Source organism: Falco biarmicus, chromosome 9, assembly GCF_023638135.1.
Source record: "Falco biarmicus isolate bFalBia1 chromosome 9, bFalBia1.pri, whole genome shotgun sequence".
In the NCBI taxonomy this organism is placed as follows: Eukaryota; Metazoa; Chordata; class Aves; order Falconiformes; family Falconidae; genus Falco; species Falco biarmicus.
This window is the reverse complement of record NC_079296.1, coordinates 27494093-27515025: the sequence shown is the minus strand read 5'-3', so window position 1 is coordinate 27515025 and position 20933 is coordinate 27494093. Positions and strand designations below refer to the sequence as shown.

At 48.8% G+C, this 20933-nt stretch overlaps 1 protein-coding gene across 12 annotated transcripts in view; it reads right to left on the bottom strand.

Annotated features, from left to right (window-relative positions):
* Nucleotides 1-4726, bottom strand: part of LCOR (ligand dependent nuclear receptor corepressor) — an 81301-nt gene extending 76575 nt beyond the window's left edge. For 3 of the 12 annotated variants that reach the window (XM_056352792.1, XM_056352791.1, XM_056352795.1), the window contains exon 1: nucleotides 4553-4680. Coding sequence is in view for 4 of the 12 variants with exons in the window: in XM_056352786.1 (XP_056208761.1) it covers nucleotides 4549-4645 (97 nt within the window). In the remaining 8 variants the exon portion in view is untranslated. Of the gene's footprint in view, nucleotides 1-4548 lie in introns of all 12 variants that reach the window. The other 9 variants (XM_056352790.1, XM_056352794.1, XM_056352786.1 and 6 more) reach the window with 8 other exon arrangements.
* Nucleotides 4727-20933: the final 16207 nt, after the last annotated feature.

Here is a 20933-nt window from a genome sequence, read left to right as displayed (position 1 = left end):
GCCTTCTCATTTTGGAACAAAGAAAGACAATCTGCCCTTTGAACTAGAACTACGTTAAAACACTTGGAGACTCAAGCCAACTTCCAAAACAATGAGATAACATGTTTGGAAGCACCAACTAATTCATATCACATACAGGCTGGAACTATACCCAAGTAATCAAGATAAGAAAATGTAATAAAGATTTCAGAATTATTCAACTGTTACACACCTCTTGATTAATATTAGCTTCTAATACTTCCTGATGTATCATATTTCTTCCACACTTTAGTCCTAAGTATCTAAAGGTCATGGAAGACCACCACTATTCAACAAATTAGTACACAGAAACAGATCAGGTACTTAGGTTGCAGGATCTCACCAGCAACAATCATTAGAAGAAAAAAAAAGAAAAAAAAAAAAAAAAGTACTTCAGCTTATTTTGACAGCTTAAGGGTAAAATCAACAGCTAAGCAGCACCTCAGTGGAACACTGACAGAGCTCAAGATGACTGGAGATCTTAGGTGAATGTTACAAGTTTTCCCTTTAAATCATCATTTTGCTCCTAAAACAAGGATCACTACTGGAGAGAACTAACGCATTCCCCTCCCCGCCCCCACCTCCCCAACACAGGCTGTAATTCAGCCAGGGAGTCTATAAGAGTACAGCTAATATTTAACAAAGGGCCAAGCATCACCAGCTAGTAGAAATGCATGCGACCACCTCAAATTATCACTCCAGTAAGCACACAGCACTACAATGCTATTACTGCCTGTATAAAAGGTGTCAGGAGGGTTTCAGGGATCTGTGGGTTCTCTCCTCCCTCAAACTCCCCATTCCTTAGCTGATGTGATCTCAACAACCATTTCCAATTCAGCAAGTGTCAGAACAGAAGGTGACTGGAGGCTGGGAGAAGGAAAAAAAAAATATTAAAAGAATAAAATCATCACATACATTTGTCTCTAGGTATCTGGTTTTGGCCACCGAGAAAGACACTAATACTCAAGGCTGGTAAAGAGAACACATATGTCAGCATCAAATCGTTATCATCTGGCATATCATGTCTCTAGAATCAGAGTCCTACCAGGGCATCAAGACACTGTGTGCCACTCCAGGCTACCCTCGTACGCTGTGGTCCAACAGCCCAATACATCTCACCGCAAAGAGAGCTTAGACACTCCTTCTCCACACTTCCCTCCAACTCCAGGCCACAGCATGATGCTCCCTCAACTTCATCACTGCATCAAGAGAACTGCTTCCAGACCCGTCCTTCACCAGCTGCACCACCACACTCCCCCTCAAAAAAGGGCTTGAAACACATGACAAGGAAGTATGGTTTAAGCCAAATCAGTTCCCTGAGTAACCTCCCACAAAAAGCTGCGCTGGCACAACCGAAGGTGCAACTCTCTGACAGTTCAAGATGATGTGTATCTCTGCTGCTGCATTCTCACACTCTTCCTTCCTACCAGCTATGCATGCTCATCCTCCTCCTTTTTACCTGGTATTTGCTTGACCTGACAGGGAGCTACACTAGCAGAAAAATTATTCTACCCCCGAAGAAAAGATGATGTTTCTGCTGGCCTAAGTCCCCTGAATTGGCTCCCTGTGGGCAAAGGAGGTCTTTCAGCCCTCCTGTGTTTTTTCCTCCCCTCAAGAGCACAAGTTTAGTTTGACAAACTGTCATGAGGCCACAGTCCAAAAGAGCAGCAGAAGCAAGAGGGGAAAGTGAATTACTTAAGCCACTTTTATTGCCAAATGCACTGGTTCAAACCACAGGCTTTATTTTTTCTGACTACCACACTGTGTGGTATTAAAATGACTTTTCAGGGAATGATGCTAACACAAAGAATCCCACACATCTCAGATTCACTTTCAGAACTAAGTATGAATGGGTATTTCTAAAGTAACAAGAAGGATTTTCCCATATTCTTCTTCCCCATATTTATCTATCAGTATTTATTACAGAAATTCTTAAAGACTGCTACAAATGGCTAAGGTGAAACAGAATGTTATATCATTTAACAGGTCAACTTCCAAATCTCAAGGAACATTGTCAAAACTCACAAGGACGAGAGAGATGTATTAGGGGCAAGGGGTTAAGGTCACAGCATAATTTCAGCTGGACATCCCGGGCTAGTGCAATAAATCTTTTATAATTCTATGACCAAATATCATAAATGAAAAAGGTAACAAATAACAAATTTACATGACCCAACAATTTATGCAAGATTCATACTAGGAATAGGGCAGGTCCCGAGATCTCATAAAGCTGATCAATTTGAGGTTGAAACTATTTATGACACAGTGCCATCAAGATAAAAGTCACATAGCACTGTTACACTTTGGACTCGATTTTTACTTTTTTTTTTTTTAAAATGGTTTTGTACTTTATCTCCAAAAAATCCCAGTGAACTCTGTGCTTAACATTGTTCACAGTATCTTTTGTTAAACACACACAGAGGGACTTTCACAGAGGGACTTCTTCTGGAGGAACAAAACTATATCAAATTTAAGCAACAAGGAAGAGATATGGAAGGGACAGAGGAGAAAGCAAATTCTCCAGGAGCTGGCAATTTAAATGGCTTTAGGGAAGTGGAACAGGGTGTGTACAAATGAGGGTGGCGGGGGTTGGCGGTGCTGTTTGTTTTAAGTTTTAGCACTTAGGGTTGCTAAGAACTTTATTAACGTAGTGTTTTCCTTGAGTCTGTAAGTAGCACAAACTTCTCTAGCTGCCCAAGATTTTCCCAAAGAGCTGTGTAACGAACATACACAATTTTTGCATTTCACCCCAATGCAAGATCTTCAACAGCAGCTTTGAAACTGTCCTTTCCCCACTCCCCAATACTCCCCTTCCCTCCCCCCACCCACCCACCCACCCCATTTATGCCTCACAGCTATTTGGTTAAACTCTGAGCAGCAGGACAGCTCCACTGGAGGATTCAGGGACCCAGCGACAGAGCAGCAGGGGCCGAGAGGAAGACGAGATGACGTGCTTGAAGTAGGGAGTTTAGAAAGGACTAGAACAGGTGATCCCCAGCAACCAAGGTAAGAAGAGATGAGAAATGGAGACACAAGTAAAATAAATCCTATTCAAGCAGAGGTGGAAGCCAACAAAACATTCCAAACATACCAAAGCTATAATCAAAATAAAACCCCATAAACTCGATCTAGAAGTATCAAAAATTGGTTGGAAAGAAAACCCAGCACTTCTGTGTAGAGTCTGAGTTTCTCAGCAATGTATTGCCCTTGAATCGTTTTATGCTTGAAACAAGTCAATTGCTCCTATGAATCTGGAGTTAACAAGCATCCAACGTACACTTTTGTATTAGAGAAATTTAAACATTCAGCCGAAGCCAAAAATACATATGGTAGCAGTTACAACTCCTGGCGTAACCAAAAGCGGTGTTTCAAATCCCTGGTAACGAACTAGGATGCTGAGCTAACTGACAATAAGAGGTTTAACTCTGCACACAAGGAACTAAAGTGAATCTGTGAATGTTATTACAGATTACCTACACTGAGCAGTCACCGGCAGATTATGGCCATATTTGCATACTTAAAAATAAAATGAGGATTTGTGCTCAATTAAAAGAAGGAAGCCAAACCAGATGAGGCATACCAGTGTTCTGGTTAGAGATCTTTTAAGATCACCGTGGAAGTTCACAGCCTACTGTTGTCAAACCTATTTTACTATCTTTGCAGACACCCACCGAATCAACTGGCCTAGAGCTGGCATTTATGTGTATGTTGGGACCGGCAGAAAAGACCTCGATATCTTGCCAGGGAAAGAGAAAAGGGCGAAATCTGTATTTTGAGTGGAGAAAGTTACACGAGATGAAAGGGCGCCGGGGACTTCCTTTTCAAAACCCCCACATACTCGATGGCAAGGAGCCTGCATAACAACAAACGCGTACGAGAGAGGAGGAGGAGAGGGGAAAAAAGGGGAGGGGGGGAGAGAAGCAATCACACATCCTCGTAATGCCCGCGGCCCCGCGCTGGAACCGGGGCGTCAATCCGGCACCCCGATGCACAACTTTCCGCCGGCCCCGCCGCCCCGCTCCCCGGGCCCCCCCGCCGCTGCCCCCGCTGGGGCGCGCCGCCGCCGCCGCCGGCTCCGCGGCCTCGCTCCCCCCTCCCTCCCGCCTCGCCTCACGGCGGCGGGCCGGGGTCAGGTGGGCCGGGCCGGACCCGCCTCGCCTCCCGCGGCGGCGGATGGGCACTGACAGGCGGGCCGCTCCCCGCCGGCGGGCGCGGCCCCGGCCCCGCCGTAAACAAGTTTGAAGGGGCCGCGGCCGGGCCGGGCGGGGAGGAGCGGGCGCGGCGCTGACAGGGGCCGCACAAAAGGGCAGGGCAGGACCCCCCTCCCGGCTCCCTCCCCGGCGAAGGGCGGGGCCCGGCCCGGCGCCGCTCGCCTCACGGCGGCCCGCGGCGGGGGGAGGGAGGCGGGCCCGCAGGCCGCGGCGCCGCTCGTCTCACGGGCCTCCCCCCCACCGGTGGAGCCTTCCCCCGCGGCGGCCGCCGCCACCGCGGGGCCCGGCCCGGCCTCCCCGCCGCGCCGCCGTCCCTCACCTACACAGTGAATGAGCTTGTGTCGCCACGAATCGAGCTGGTGGCGGACGCCGCGCCTCTCGATGGAGCACTGCTGCCGCCCGCACGGGCTCGCCATCTTCTGGGCGGCGGGCGGGGGTGGGGGTGGGGGCGGCGGCGGGCACGGCCAGGGGGGCAGGGACGGGAAGGAAGGGCCGCGCGCCGCGCCGCGCCACGCCCACCCGCCGTCAGCGCCCGCCTCGCCGCGCCACGCAGGCGCCGCCGGGCCGCGCCCCGCCCCGCCCCGCCGCGCGCCCCTGCCCGCCCCGCGCCTGCGCGGCTCCGGCCCGCCCCGCCGCCGCCACCTGCCCGCACGTGCGGCGCCGCCGCGCCCGCCCGCCGGGGGCGCTGTGTGCCCCCCGGGCCGTCCCGCCCCGCCGCTGAGGGGACGTCGCACCCCTGAGGGGTCGCGGTCTCCTGAGCGGCGTCCCGCCCCCAGCGCCCGTCCCTCGGGCGGCGCTGACCCCCAGAGGCCGCCCCGGCCGGAGGCGCCAACGCGGTTTTCTGTCAGGAGGAGCCCCGACTCCCAGCTCCCCCGGGCAGCCGGAAGCACCGGGCCTGCTGCTGGCCCTTGGGGAGGACGCTCGGCTGCGGGTGCCCGCAGGCCTCCCGGCACCGGTCCCAGGGTGGCAGTTCCCTGCCGCAGCCACCCCCTGTGTCTCGGCAGTGCCCGTTCTCCCTCCAGCCTCCCACCACCGGCAGCGCCTGCCCTCCAGCGCCAGCTCAGGTGCTGAGCTGGGAAGGGTGAAATGCCTCACCTCACCCCAAACCCTGGCGCAAGGCCGGAGGTGAAGCCCAGAAGTCGTGGCCTTTATTCCCCCACCCTCACGCCCGGAGCCATTACCCTCACCTCGCCAAGCCACACACGATTAGGGCGTTTGAAAGGTGGAGGAGTCAAAGCTGGCTGTATGTAGATGTGATAGTAGCACGTCCCAGGTAAGATATTTCCTGTGGAGAGAGGGACATGTTTGAGCCACTGCTGTCTGGGTGCAGTCAGAGCTGCAGAAAAGCCAGTTGTCCTGTCCAAAGGGAACTCCAAGGGGCACAGGATGGGCTCTCGGGGCATGCGGGTAGGAGAGCATGTGTCCTACAAAAGCAAACCGGTACGGCTCCATGTGGCTAGTCCAGCAAAAGGAAAGCAAAACCGAGGTGTGATTGCTCTGCCCGTGTACGGGGGAAGCTCCAGTGGGGAAAGGGTGTAAATTCCAAGGAGGGGACAGAGTCCAATGGTAGCATAAGGGCAGATTATTAGTTGACTCTTAATACCCTCGTGAAGAAAATCAGAAGACTATTTCTAACTGAAGAGGTGGAACTTCCTAGAGCAAACAGCAACCAGAGTAGCAAAACACAAAAGCCCATTTCAAGATGCAGCTTCCCTGTGAAGAGGGCAACATGACATTTGTTTCCATGAGCAGAATAGACAGGGTTAGTGACCAGAGAATCCTAGTCCTGTTTTGAAAGCCATTAGCAGTGGAAAGAAGGAAAGCATGACCTATGGAGAATTTCTGTGCTACGAACAGCAGCAACACTCTTTGGGCACCTCTGCTCAGCTCAGCTGCACCTCACTCCAGTTGTTTGCGATATCCTGGTCTTTGTTCCACCCCTTTTTCAGTGTGATGAACCATTGGAGTTTATGTGTCTTCATTTCCAGAGTCCTTGTGTTGGCAGTGGGGAATCTTGTTTCCACTCAAAGTCTAGACATGCCTCTTGCTAGAGCCAGTTCAAAAGTCTGTTAGGCACTATGCTAACCACAGAAGTACTTCCCTGAGAGACAGATGATCTAAACAAAAGGATTGCAACGTGAATGCTCTAGACTCCAGCGGGGAACTTCTGCCTGCAGCTTGGACAGTCGCTAGAACAGCGAGCGGGTGGACAAGCTGCTGGAGAGGCTAATGGTTGCTGACCTTGTATCTTACCAATCCAGATACACCAGGACAACTGCCTGCTCACTGTGGTTTTCACGAGAATCTTCCTGCAAATTCTTACTTGCAAGATTCCTCTCTTGCTCCGATGCTCACAAAATAAACTTGACAGTGGTAAGTTTGCTGGAAGCAGGGCTATTGGCTGTCAAACTGTTACTATCTCCTTGTTTCTTCTGCACTCAGTCTGCATCCCTGCTGTGACAGGCAACAGGGTCATATGATGCTGGTCTTATATTTATGAACCTCCATTTTAGAGTGAGTTTGTTTTCTTGCTACTGCTAACTACTTTCAGGAGGCTTCTCCCAAATTTCCCTTCCCTCATGGCTGCAGACCGACTCCTAACATACCAGTGGCCTGTGTTTCCAAATCCACTTACACCCATGCAGGTCTGAAGTGCTCTTTTAAGCATCTCTTCTCCCATGCCTTCCCCTTATGCAATTCTGTGCACAGTCTCCACATGGCCCTCCTTTTTCTAGGGTGGCCAAGATAAGTTTCCATAGCTCCTCCTTCTGTGGCAGTTTGACTATTGCCTGGGTGGTATTAGTGGTCCTTCAGTGCACCCGATGAGTTTTGAACATATTTTTCTTGAGCAATCACAAGCAGAATTAGGTATGCTTTTCCACAAAGCACGCCTGCCCTCTGGAGAAAGTACCTTGCCTGAATGAAAGTCACATCCTACAGCTTTGACTCATGCGCCTTGGTGGCTTTAACTGGTTGTGCCCTGCTCATCTATCATCTGCCCTGTGGCTGGAGGTTAGCACTCCCATGACAGAGCTAACAGGATGGAAGTGTGCATTGGCTGGCATATCTTGCTGTGGTTATGCTATCTCTAATCTTCACCTCAGCACTTATTAATAGAGGGTTCCAGTTTTGTTGTTCTCTTTTTTGCAATCCTCTGTTCCTAGACTGATGATTAGATACCAAATTCTTTGAGGTAGCCCCACATTTCTATTCTGTGCTAGGTTAGCAAAAATCTTCTGATTTCTGACTGGGACAGGTAAGAGGATTAATTCCTTTTCCAAACCCTCCTGCCCCACCCCAAGATAATCAGAGACTGTTAGCATGATAAATACCAACAATTTGGATTTCTTACCCACTGCCAAAGCAGAGAGAAAGAGGATGAGGAAAGCACGAACCAGAGGATCCAGTACATAAAGCAGCAGAAAGTGCTTGAGAGCCAGAGGAAGGGAACAGTCGTGCAATCTAAAAAGTGGTTTAATTCCCCAGGCCTCCTGTGGGGAAGGGCAAACAGAGGGTCAAGGTCCACTTAAAAAAAAGAGCAACAACATCTGGAATTGCCAGCCAAAACTTCTGTGTTCAGAGGGATGGAGAAGAAGAGTGTAAAGAACAGTGGGACTGGCCTTAGGAGACCCATCAAGAGCAAGAGCTAAGTGAGCAATCACAAACATACCAAGGTGGTAGCAGATCTGATGTCCCCAGAATTAGGCTGGATGGTGTCTGATACACCAGAGCTTGCATCGTGCTGCCACCAGCACCATCGGATGGTTTTGTTGAAACCAAAGCGAATCCACCACTTTCTTGGCCAACGCCATCAGCAGGCCCCAGCAGCCATTCCTCTGCTCACTCCTGCAAATGGCTCAGCACAAACTCTCTAGCTGGGACAGAGCTTCAGCCTCCCCCAGCTTCTCCACCAGCCATGAGACTTGCTGCAGTAGGGGTGTTGCTTTTCCCGTTTCACAGTGGCTCCCCTTTGATGTTAATTGTTTGCAGGCAAAGCTTAGCAGAGAGCGTAGCTGTTCTCTGGTTCATCTGCTGGTTACAACTGAGCTGCCCAGACCAGCAGAGAAAATGCTTTGATGTTAATGAGCTGCAGACAATTTCTCTTAACGCTGAGCAGGGCCTGGCATCTCAGAGGTAAGGCTTTCAAGGCAGATTCTACAGCAAGTCTCTCCAACATCCGTTTTGCCACAGGAACAGAAAATACTCAAGAAGATATTAGAGCAGGAACCTGTCCTCCCACCTGGTCTCGCACCACACACAGTATTGTCACAGAGCCTGTGACACAGAGATGCCAGAGGCAGGGAGGCAGCAGGAATAAGAAATGGCCCCATCAAATCACATGACCTTTAAGGGATCCAGTGGAAGCATGATTTACCCCCTCGCCCCGTAAACTGCCTGCCTCTCTGGTCCTGCGAATGCACAGAAATGGGAGACGAGGATGGGCTGTAAACTCATTTGCAGGAGACTGGTTCCCATCTGGCTGGTGCTCGAGGTAACCCCATTCTGTGTGTGGCACCTTCTCCATCAGCACAGATGTCTGAACAAAACGGGCCAGCTGCAGCAAAGTGAGACTTGCGCAGGCAGCCTTGGACTATCCCCTTTCCTAAGTGGATAAACTAGGAAAACACTTTTCTGTAGATCTGCTACAGGCAGCAGCACACTGCCGAGTGCATACGAACCTACAGCGATGGGTCGCCTCAGAGACAGGGTACAAAAGAGCACATGGATGTGTTGCAGCTTCCCTGGGTTCAGTCAGCCTTTGTCATGGGCCCCAGACAAGGGGGTTGGGACTTCTCCCAAGGGCAGCACCTCACGAGCCTGAGGGAAAGCCCAGGTTAGGCAGAGGTTCCTGCTGTGGAGAGATGGGGTGGGAAGCAGGGAAAGGTGAGAGAGAGATATGCCCAGTGGAAGTGTGAGGTACCACAGTCTGAGCAAGGCAGCATGGAATCACAAGTCCAAACAAAGACAAGTGAGAAAAAAGGCACAAATTCAATTTTGTAACCTCTACCAGTCATCAGCAAAGTATATTTACCATATCACACAAACTCTGCTTCTTTCCACACACTATGAGCTTTTGAATGAAGAAGCAAGCAACCCAGTCCTCTGGGGAGCCCCCAGCCAAGCAGAATCAAACGCAGACTATGTTCCATCAAGTGGAACAACAAATGAGACCTCACTGAAGGTTAAGGAGAAACATGCCTTCTTCTGTGGAATGTGGCTTAATTCCAATATATTGCATCTGTTAAATGATATATATAACGAGAGAGAGATATTATCTTCTCAGTTTTCTCTCCATTACAGGATTGTTCCCTGCAGCAAACTTTGGATACAAACATAAAATAATGAAAGCCAAGACAGAATGCTCGTCCCAGGCCCATTGCAGGGAGGAGCTCACACAAATGCATGTACTCCATCCTACACTGAAATAAAACCTAACGAGGTAGGTATTTTTTTCCCCCTGTAGTTAAGAAAAAGCAAGTGACATCATAGAGGAGCTCATGACTGATCACAGGACAAGGAGGCAATGCTGCAGTTTGGAAAGTCTACTCAAGTAAATGGGAAGAGAGATGAAATTAACCTTTGACAAGGCATTCAGCATTTGCTGTGCAGCAAAAATCACTCCCCAAAGTCACTCCATTCAAGCAAAGCTTGTGGGATGTGTTTTGACACTACGGATACAACTGCACAGCCAGCACCCTGCAAGAGATGATACTGGCAGAGACAGGCAAGCTGACGACAGCACAGAGCGATGCACGCCACCATCCACAAAGAGTGGGAAGGGAAACGTTGTGATTTATGCTGCTGGGCAGTAGTCTGCAATCCGCCACGGAGCGCACACAGGATGGATGAAGAGGGCAGCAATAAGATCCCTTTTTTAGAGGGTTTTACTGTCCCATGCAATAGCAGCTTCACTAGAGATGGACAGATGTATCAGTCTGAAAGCGAGATATTCATTAAGTTTAGGATGGATTTCAGTACACAAGACATTGTGTTGTCAGTAATTGCAATATTAATGTAAATAGAAAGCAATAGATTTGGAAGGTGGACAGGAATAATCTGGGGTTTACAGCACGGAGTTTATCCCCATTAAAGGAACAGGAAAGCTTGAGTGTTGAATAAATGGACTAGAAAAGATCACCTTTGTAATAAAAGGAAGGGTGCATGCAGCAAGGTGAACACTAGGTCAACTTGTAACTGTTTCGAGGGGATGAGGAAACATTCACCTGAAACTAGGACAGAGCTGGAACAGCTGAGCTGTCTGCAGCAAATACAACTGGAGATAGTTCTTTTGTCTTTATCAGAGGCTAAATGCATATAATGCTATACCTCCAAAAGTCTCGGAATGGGTTTAAAAACAACAAAAAAAATCCAGAATGGGGATTTTGTAGGAAGATAACAGACAAAGTCCTTCATGTACACACAGAAGCCCTCCAAATCCAAACAAATACATACGAAACCCTCAAGATGAGAGCTGCTGATGAATACAACACTGAATAGCTTTCCACCCTGGATGCGCCCACAGGGTTCTGCAACAGCCCTTAGCAAAGCAAAGGAAAGCATGAGACTGCAAGGCATCTTTTACTTTGGCTGTTGCTGGGGCTGTGTCTGGCACCCACCATGATCCAGGGAAAAGCAGACTCAGTTCAGTCCTGCATGCTTTGCTCCAGTGCCACTGTCCCTTACACATACTAGGCATCTCTCCTCTGCATGACACTTACATTCACACAAGGCAGCACACTTGGTTATGTGTGTGATGGATGAGCCATTTTGCTGCTAAAGGAGCAGTTAACTGCTGGGTTCTGCTTTTTCCCCACTGGAGGGAAGAGGGTCAGCTATCTTTTTGTCTGTGCCACTGCTGACTGTCAGGAAATTTGGAGGAACTTAATCAACTTTGGTCCAATTCAGTCAAATTTGCAAGAATGGTGGCAACCACAGTATAGTTCCAAAGCTCTTAGCAGGGTGATTAGCAGACTGCACAGCCTTGTGGCTGTCAGCTCATTCAGAAATGCTACAGAAACAGGAAACAACAAAACATTAACTCAACCAAGCATGCGGGTAGCTCAGAGGAAGGCTTGGTGCATCCTATGAGAGAAGCAAGGGGAGCAGACACTTGCAACTTACAAACTTTCCACACCAGCAACCTGACAGGTGGAGTGTCTCCAAAATGAAGATTGCAAAGAGTTTGAGAACTTGAAGTTGCTTATGACAGAGCCCCAAACCTGATATACTACAAAATAAAGTCAGTGCTTAATTATGGCTTCAGGCGTCAGTGTCCTGCACTCAGCCACATTCAAAACTACGCTCAACGTTAAATGTATTTGTGGTCACTGCGAAGGCGTGAAGGAGGTGCTGGAGGCGCGGTCCCAAATGCCTAATTCTGATAGCACTTGCCTGAGAATTTGAAAGCATTTCAGATATGAAACCACTGAAATTATTTGATGCAGTGTACCACCTTCTGCTTAAGCTGGCCTTGGTAATGAAGAAGTGGAAAGTGGCAAATGTTGTGCCAGCTTCTGACTAGAGGCTGAAGAAATTAGGGAATTATTACTGTAGCCATCACCCTGGTAAGAACTCCAGTATGGGTATAAAAAGCTGAATGTCTTTATACATGGTAAACCAACCCTAACCAGCAACACCCATAAAATGTTTTCTGCCATTACAGAATATGGGGGGGGGGAAGCACATGCAGCTAGAAAGTATCTCTGCCCTTCTCCAAGCTGACACAAGTTTTCTTTTCAGTAATAAATATACTTTCAGCAAACTGAAAAAGGAGCTGGTGAAGGAAGACATTTCCATGGAGCAAAGCCCAGAGCTAGATATTGAACATGTGAATTTTATTTTAAAAAAGCAACAACAACAACAAAAAAACCAAAACACCCAAGCCAATGTAAGATCTTGTCTCATTTCAGTAGGAAGATGATTGTCAGAGCAGCAGCTCAAGATGTGAAGCCACAGAAAAATTATTCAGGCTACTAGCACAGTATTTGTCCAGGTTCCAGAAAGAAAAAAAAAAAAAAAAAGGAAAAAAATGAAGGAAAAGAAGGGAAAAAGAGGGGTGAAAGGGGGGGCGAAGGGGGGGCAGGGAGGGGCAGGCAGCGGGGGGAAGGCAGGGGGAAAAGAAAAAAGAAGCCTGGGATGCTGTTTAAAATAGCAGAGAACCATTATGTATTGACATGGGTCTAAGTAATGCTGAGCTTATACTATTGACCACCTGATTAGGATAGTGGAATGAAAAACAGCTGGAAGACTTTAAGAGGTTGTCAGGGGAGGAACATAATGATAATGGGAGATATTAATTACCCCCATGTAGACCAGGTAGATACTATATCAAAGAATGATGCAAAGACTGTATTTTTATCCCTAATGAATTAATAGTTCTTAGAATGACTACTCAGGGAAGCCAAGTGGAGGATGAATTCTTGATTTAGTCACAAGTAGTACATAGGAGGGAGTTTGAAATGTAATAGTGAACAGTCGCTTTGTCATAAACATAATGTGCTCAAATCCAGTATTACTGCAGGAGAGGAAAAAGCAAGAAAAAAGTACACTGCAGTGTAACTTAAAAGGGAGATGAGTATAGTCTCCTTCAAAAGGGAATAAGTATAAAAGTCAGGAGAGTAATTAAGAAGAATTTTAAAGTAGCCGGTGAAAGGACAAAATGCTTGCAATGACGCTGAGACCCTGTATTTAAAGCTTTAAATATGCCATCAAGTAAAATATACTAATAATAAAACCAACAAAAATAATCTCCAAGTCTGACGTATTTAAACCACTGAACAAAGAAGACTTTTAGAAGTAAAAAGATGTCCTTCAAAAAGTGTAAGTTATGGCCAAAGAAGAAATATAGAAAATCCCAAATTCTGCCAAGTTAAACAAACAAACAAACAAAAGGAAGCCATCAAAAAAAACCAACCCAACACATTTAGGCCAGCCAAAATATTTTTGAACAGCAGCTTGCTGAAAACATGAAGATCACTAATAAAAACATGTTCTACACAGCAGGAGGAAGCCTACAGGAACTCAGGGGCCCAACAGCAAGCTTTAAGGGAAGAATAGTCAAGAAAAATGACCTTGACTAGGGACTACTGTCACCAAACATAGCTGTGCACATCCAAACATTTTTTTGCAAGGCATTGAGTATCCTGCATGCCTCCCAGGTAGCTGTAGTTTAACAGAAATGGGTATATGTATAATTTCTGCTGAAGCTCGGGTCCAGCTTGTGATTGCCTCACTCCATTAATGTGCTTTCCAGCAGGCTGAAGAAAATACTGCTGAAATAATAAGGTGGTGACTGATCATTTCAGACTGGATTTCAGTCCCTGTTAACTTACAGACATTTCGTTAATAGATGACTGAAGTGAATAGTCAAATGGGAAGCACCAAGGTCTGAGGAATTAACCACTAGTCAAAGCACCACGAGAGAGAGGCAACAAAGACAAAACTGAGCCCAGCTTGTGGTTCTATGAGGGGTTACTGGTTCACCAACCTTGCTCTCACATGGAGATGTTTAGAGATGTTGAGAGAGATGGGGATTAGGAAACAGCTGTCCATAGCACTAAGTGGTGTTGGCTGCTGTCACCTCTTTCCCTGATTGCTAGTGGCACTCCAGAGATCTTGTCCTGCTCTGACCCATTCTTTTATCCAGGCCATTAATAGCATTGCCTTCTCTGGAGTCTGCCTCCAACAGCATCTGGAGAACTCTGATTTATTCATTTTCCTCCGGTGGCAACTACAATTCATGAGCAGATACATCCTGCAGGTCTCTTCACTCTTGCAAGGTTGTAGGTAGCAGTCACTCTCGTCCGCTGGTGAAAATGGACCAGAGTGTGGTCTAACTGTCCATTAGCCATCACAAAAGCCCAAGCATAGTCTGAACCAGTTCCTCATGCATCGTACTATGTGTTTCCCCAAAGGTTATGATCTTCTGTTATACACTTAATGTACTTTCTTTTTTTTAACCAGTTGAGTACTTTGCCTACATGCTGAGTGCAACCACAGATCTTGGAAGTTCTGGTACACAGACACTGCCCAGTCTGTACATCTTGATTGCCCAACACCGTAAATGTCCCACGTGCACTTCGTGAGACCTTTGATGGACTATAGACATCTTACCTGTTAGCCTCATCAGGCCATCTGAATAATGCTGTCCAGCATGTCCATTCTTGGGTTGCATGGCTAGAGCTGTCAACCTTTCATTTTCTAAGCCTGTGCAGCATTGCTGTAGTGAACAAGTGGTATTCGGGAATGCTTTTGCCCCCAGGTACTTGCAGGAGAGCTTCTTTATTTAGGGACAAGTTCCAACTGTCTCTAGGTAACAGAGAAAGTGTATTTTCTGCTGCTTCTCTACATACTTCCTGCCTCTAAAAATAAGCTATTTAAAGATGCAGTTTCCAATACTCACTGGTTCACCTGGGAACAGAGCTTGTACGCAATATTGTTACCGTACACAATTTCACAACCTTGCAACTCACCCATTGACTAAGCCTTCTAGCTACATTCAATTTACCTTGCTTAGTGTTTCCACGTGGACTTGTGGGTCTCCCTTGAATTAAGCCAGGAGGTGTTAAATTCATTTGCTCAAGCAATGCTATCTCCTAAGGCTCAGTTGTCACCTAAACAGAATTTTCTGAGGTCAAACCAGAAACACCATGTCATTTAACTCCCTCATCCATTCTCAGGACAAGTTCTTCTTCTTAAAATTTTGTGACAGCCCGTGGCCACTGATTCTGTAGGCTTCTTCCCAAGTTCTGCTATTTGCTGTGGTCACATCAGGCAAGCCAGAATCTTGGTGTACTGGCAATGTGATGAGCCAGAGGATGGTGCACCACGATGCATCTTGGGATGCTTGGTGGAGGCAGAACACGCTGCCTGGAACAAAGCCACAGAGAGAACTATGCATGGAAGCTGGCTGGGAGCATCTGGCCAGTAGGAGGAGAGCAGTTGTTGTGACGCATTGCTAGTAAAACAGGTCGCTGTAAGGATGTAAGAGGAGATGATATGGATAAGATATGTCCTGAGGAGGTGTGAGAAGGGGTGGTAAAAAGGGCTTTGCACAGGTATTCTCAGGGGCTGGCTACAGATGGACCAGATGCAGCCTCAAGTATAAATTGTGCTGTCTCTGTGGCTATATGAAGAATAAAGAGTAGAAATTATGCAATTCTAGGAGCCTTTAATTTCCCAGTGAATGCCAGGCAACAAACAGCGGCAGAATAGCAGGGCTCAGGTATCCTCTGACAAGACAGAAAGCAAATTTCCTTATCGATTCACTGTAACGTAAAACATAACATTATTTCAGGCATGGTTTTAATGCGTGGTGAGATTGCCGTATCAGTGAGGCAACAGACTGGCAGGGAGGAGCAGACACCCAACACAGGCAGAACCTGCAAGGAGAGGGGTGGGGGAAGAGGAGGCACAAGCCAGCTGTGGTCAAAACCCAAAAGTGAGTTTTACTCTGTTTCAGGAAGGGTGATTAGAGGAACCCAGGGACTGAAGAGATGCCTAATGGAACAGGAAGGGGGCAAAAGAAGTTATACTCAGAGGAGTTTCTTAGTCTAAGGCTCTCAATTCAGAGTTAAGGATGATGTGCAATGAACCAGGAGAAACTGCTGCTAAAGGTGAAAGTGAGTCCCAAGGCTGGTAAGGACATACAGGAAAGACTGCCCAATCCGCATCAAAAACAAGCACGAGCAGGCTGCAGGGAGGATATTAACTGTGTATCTTAGGAATAAATTCAGGTTAGGTAATTTCAGAAGAGCCAAGTGCGAGCTCACAAAATGTGGAGGCAGCACAGGGTTGGGAGGGGTTGCGAGTGCTGAGAGAAGTAGGGAACCTTGACCTTGTCAAGGGATGGGGGAAGTAGGGTGAAATATAACTGCAAAAAGGGCAAACTTAAACACTTGGGAAACAGCAGGAAGGACATTTGCTATAAACTGATGAAATGGAGGCACCAAAGGAATAAAAAGACCTTACTGCACTGAAAGATGAATGTGAAGCAGCAGCGTGATGCTTCTGTGAAAAACGAATGGCATGATACTAGGATGCATTAGACAAGTTATTTTTAGCAGAGACAGAAACATTATTGCCATTGCGCAAGGCATTATGAGACTTCTTCCAGAATATCCTTATAGCTCTGTAGCCAGGAAGGATACATTTCCAGGCACAAAAAACCACCCCTATTTGGATACCAAAACAAACAAGCACCAGCTGATGAAGATCTACTGGAAGAGTTTGGCTTGTTCAGGTCAGACAAGGGGGGACAGATGTATTTTTGAAGAAGCATTGAAAAAAACTGTAAATAAGTAAATGTTAATAAAATCTTACAGACATATAATAATGACACAAAATAATAAGTTTAGGTGGTGAATTGGAAAGTGTCTAGCCCTGCCAGGAGTGAAGTTCTGGACCAGCCTTTGAAGAAGGGTAATGAGGCAGAGAAACCCAGATCAATGTAACGGACACTTAGGTAGAACTCCCTCCACAGCCTTCAAAGTGGAGCGCTGGAGGCCGGCAGTTCAGCCCGAGACACAGCTCCTGGCTAAGGCGCCAGCAGCGCTAAGGTTGTTTGGAAGAGGCTGCTTCAACTCTTAGACTTCCAGGTTCCTGATGGTCACTGTGAAGATGAAGAATAAACAATTCCCCCCTCAATTTGCTTCTAAAGGTACTGAGGTTTTCTTTCTTCGGGAGCATTAAAGACAAGCTCTGGGCCTCATGCCTTGGTGCTCCCAGCATTACAGTCCCCGGAGGTCTGCTCACACATTAGGCTTAACGCTATTGCCAGATTAGGGTCAGGAGGGAATTTTCCTGGATTGACAGAAAAATTGTGGTTGCATTTTTTGTGTGGTTTTGGGAATGGTTTGGGGTTTTTTTGCTTTGGGGTTGGATTTTTTTGTTTAGGTTTTTTTTTTTTTTTTCACTTCTACAAGTTCACATCTATTTTTGGGATCCTATGTAAATTTTTTTTCACAAATTCTTTGCCATCACCAGACTTCCAGACCTGACGGTCCCTTAATCTCCCTGCTGGCTTCCTGTGACATGTTACAGCTGCAGCTTTTTTGCTGAGGGGAGTCAGGAAGCACTTGCAGCGCCTGGTTTGTGGGGTGGGCAGAGCAGATGTCCAGTGTAGAGGCACCAGCAGAACATTCATTGCACCTTTACTCACAACTGCAGTGCACTTGACTATAGGGTGACCCTGGAGGACTGCCCCAGTGTGAACACAAGCACACATGATAACTGTGAAAGCAGCTGTAAAAGGGAACATGGGAATTAACCCAAGCTCTCAGCTGTACAAGCACAGATTTAAAGCATTCACAGACACTGGCTGGCCTCCAGGGCTTGCTTGCAGGCAGGCGAGGATTTGGGACAAGGAACATGTGAGAGTGCAGAAAAGGTGTGAGAGAGAGCGCCCCAAACCTGTTCTGCATGCCATAGGGGGATGATGAGTGTCTCTTCCAGCTCTCAGAGGCTCCTTTGAGCACGTTTCCAGTGATTGCAGCACCAAAGTCCCATAGCCCCTCTCTGCAGATACCCTGAAGCCGGGTACCCCTGTGAGGCTCCTAGTGCACAGGGAGGCTCCCGGTGGGGAGGCACAGACACAGCACAGCAGCAGCCTCTGCTTTGGGTCAGGACCTCTGAGCCCTCGGATGTGCGGAGTCAGTCTGAATCTCGTGGACTGAGGGTCCCAAAGAAGAGAATGGGTGCAAACAGCAAGGAGCACTGCACCTCTCCCCATAAGGGTCCCTGTCAGCTTTCACGATGAGCACAGAGTATCTTACATTGGTTCACATTGGTTCTTAAGTGTGAAGTACTAAGCATTGAAAAGCACACCCACCTCAAGGCAATGCAGGTGCTCAGCACCTGGCAGCATCCAACCCCAAGGTCCCAGAACAGCCTTCTCCAAGGGTAAGGGGCTCTCCTGCTGCTGAGAAAATGTTGAGCTCTGCAAAGTGATGAGGATAAAGGCTGTGCAGCCTCTAGCCCGAGGCAGAGGTGTGCAAAGACTGCTGCTGTCACTCTTCTGCTGCCCCACTGCCTTTTGCACGTGGGGTCCAAACCAGCTTATGTGCAGAGCACAGGCCCCGCATCTTCCAGGTTTTACTCATGATGAAAGACCACTTTGGATGACCTAGCTGTTTTCTAGCCTGGAGATCACATTCAGGACATACTAATGCAAGAGGGAATGAGAAAGGAGAGAGTAGGAAGGTGTGAAATCAGCATCAGTCCCTTGGAAATTTGTTCCAGTGGAAGGACGCAGATGGCAGGGCCTGAGCGCAGGGAGGGCTAAGGACAGCCACAAGAGAGGGGAGCCTGCAGCAGGAACAGAAGGGGAAAGGTTGAGAGTGCCTTGAAAAGAGAGAGTGAAAACCCCAGCTATGCTTAGTGACCTCTCAGAAAATGTCCCTGTGTAGTCCCCAGCCATGTGCTGCTGCAGCTCAGCGCAGAGCCACTCACACAGCCAATGAAGGATGCCAAAAGATGCTGCAACTTGTTGGAGGAAGGTTTGCTTCCAAGAGACTCCCCCCAGGAGCTGGAGTCCCTACAAAGCCCCAGCTCTGCCCCTCCCCTCTGGCATGCCTCTAGCAGGAGAAATCCCTGCAGGTACCACTGATGCCAGTGGTGCAAAGGCTGTGCACAAGCTGCACCCGTCTCTTCTAAAGGTCATCTGCAAGGCAAAGACTGTTCTGGGCCAGTGATGAGGCCACCCACAGGACTTACCTATTCGTGTGCAAAGAGGAGAGCCAAAGCATGGCTCTGCCTTGGGAGGTCCAGGTCCAAACTCCCAAACTGGGCTGTCTGCGGCACAGCACTGTGGTCTGGCTGGCATGGAGCCAGGGGCCGTCCACATGTGCAACAACTCCAGCAAGAGCCAAAGGCAGGCACGTCCCACTTGCGTTAGAGCTCAGGGGATGCATCCACGCTGCCCTGCTACCACGACAGCTACAGTCACCTCTGTGGCTGCAGCCATACCTGCTGGCTGCAGGCTTGAACAAGGGATGTGCTCCAAGTGCAAGTGCTGCTCCTCACCGCTGTCCCCTGATCCTCTCCAGACAGCTCCCGGCAGCATCCACACTTCCAAAGAGCTGACTGTGAACTGCTTCCTGCTCTCCTACCTCCTCTGTGCAACAGTGCCTTTGCCGATGGTTGAGTAGTAGGAAAACACCTTTCTGCAACTCTCACACCCTCCACAACAGACCTTAAATCAATAACCCAAGAACACAGGGCCAGGTTATTGCTAACGGAAACAATTAAACTGTAACGCGGTTAAAGCCAGCCTCTAACACTTGAAAGATTTATAGGGCACAACAGCAGGGTGTTAATTCTTTTGGCAACACACGTACTTTCACACTCCCTGCCTTTCCCCACCTACAGGAGCGAGGAGAGGGGACCATGTGCAGCCCAGCCCCAGGAACAGAAGGATACAGCCTCACTCACACTGCAGCCAGCAGCACGCACATTTGGGGTGACACCATACTCACAGGGCTACCCAAATGTACACATCTCAGGTCCATGGGGTAGCACATCCCCAGGAGTTCCAGGGATTGTTCTGCCAGGGGACATCCCAGCTCTGGCTTCCCGGTGACACTCCCAGCTCCTGACTGCCTCCACAGCTGCAGCAGAGGCTCATGGAAAGGCTGCGAATAAACTTTCAGACCAGCTATAGCAGTTGGAGAAACCAGCCCAGCTCTTGGGCGCATGAGCCCTTCCTCAGACTTGAGTCAGCCTACAGCTTGTGGGTGTTTTCACAGCTGGTTGGACAGGGGGTCTCCCTGCAGCATTCTTGTTTGGATCCACACACCCTCAGCACTGCTGTGGCAGCTCAGAGACTGGGGAGATGCTTGTCAGCGCCACAGTCGGCTCAGCTGCCCTGGGCAGGAGAGGGGCTGCATGCGTGCTGCAGCAGAAGGGGTTTGCACGGACTTCCAGATAGGGACAGGCACATCCTCACCCAAGTCCCTGCCGGCTCCTGCCTTTCACTCCCTCCTGCACCTTCGACATCCCTGGGAAGAGCTACATTACTGATTAACGCCCCCCTGACCACCTCCCCCTCCATCCTGCTCACAGCCTTGCCTGCAGCCACCTCTTTGGACCCTCCCTTGTGCAAAGTCCAGAGCCAGGCAGGAGAGGACAAGGTGGGAACTTGCCCAGGGCTCAACCCACTGGCAGCCTCACTGCACTCCACATACCTGAGGTACTGTGGGGGCCTCCCCGGGCCAGGCTATAGAGTGGCACGAGTCACTCGGCATGCAGGCAGGAACATCCCTCCCCTCCATCCAGGGGAGCAGACAGGGTACAAGTGGGCTCCAGCCATTGTGCTTAATGCCAGACTGCGAGATTGCTGCGGCACACCCCCAAAGGGCCTGAGGCCAGAGCATGATCCAAGTGGTAGAATCAGCTTCGCTGACACCTCCCGACCCTGCATCACACCTACTGGACACTCCATCCTGAGTTTATTGCTGCCGTTTCCCTCCCTGCTCTCCTACTAGAGTAGCGAGCGCTGCCTCCATCAAGCAACAGTTCTGGGGGAACTCTGACCAGCCCCTTCCCACTCCAGGCACTGCAAGCAGTGCTGGAGGGGTTCAGCCCCTGCCCATCCCTTCCCTCCATGCTCCCCCAGCTCTGCAGAGCCCATCTGGGTGGCTGCAGGCTCCCCCATACCAGTGTGTGCCGGAGAGGGGGCCCAACCGGGCACCACTGCACCCTGCCCAA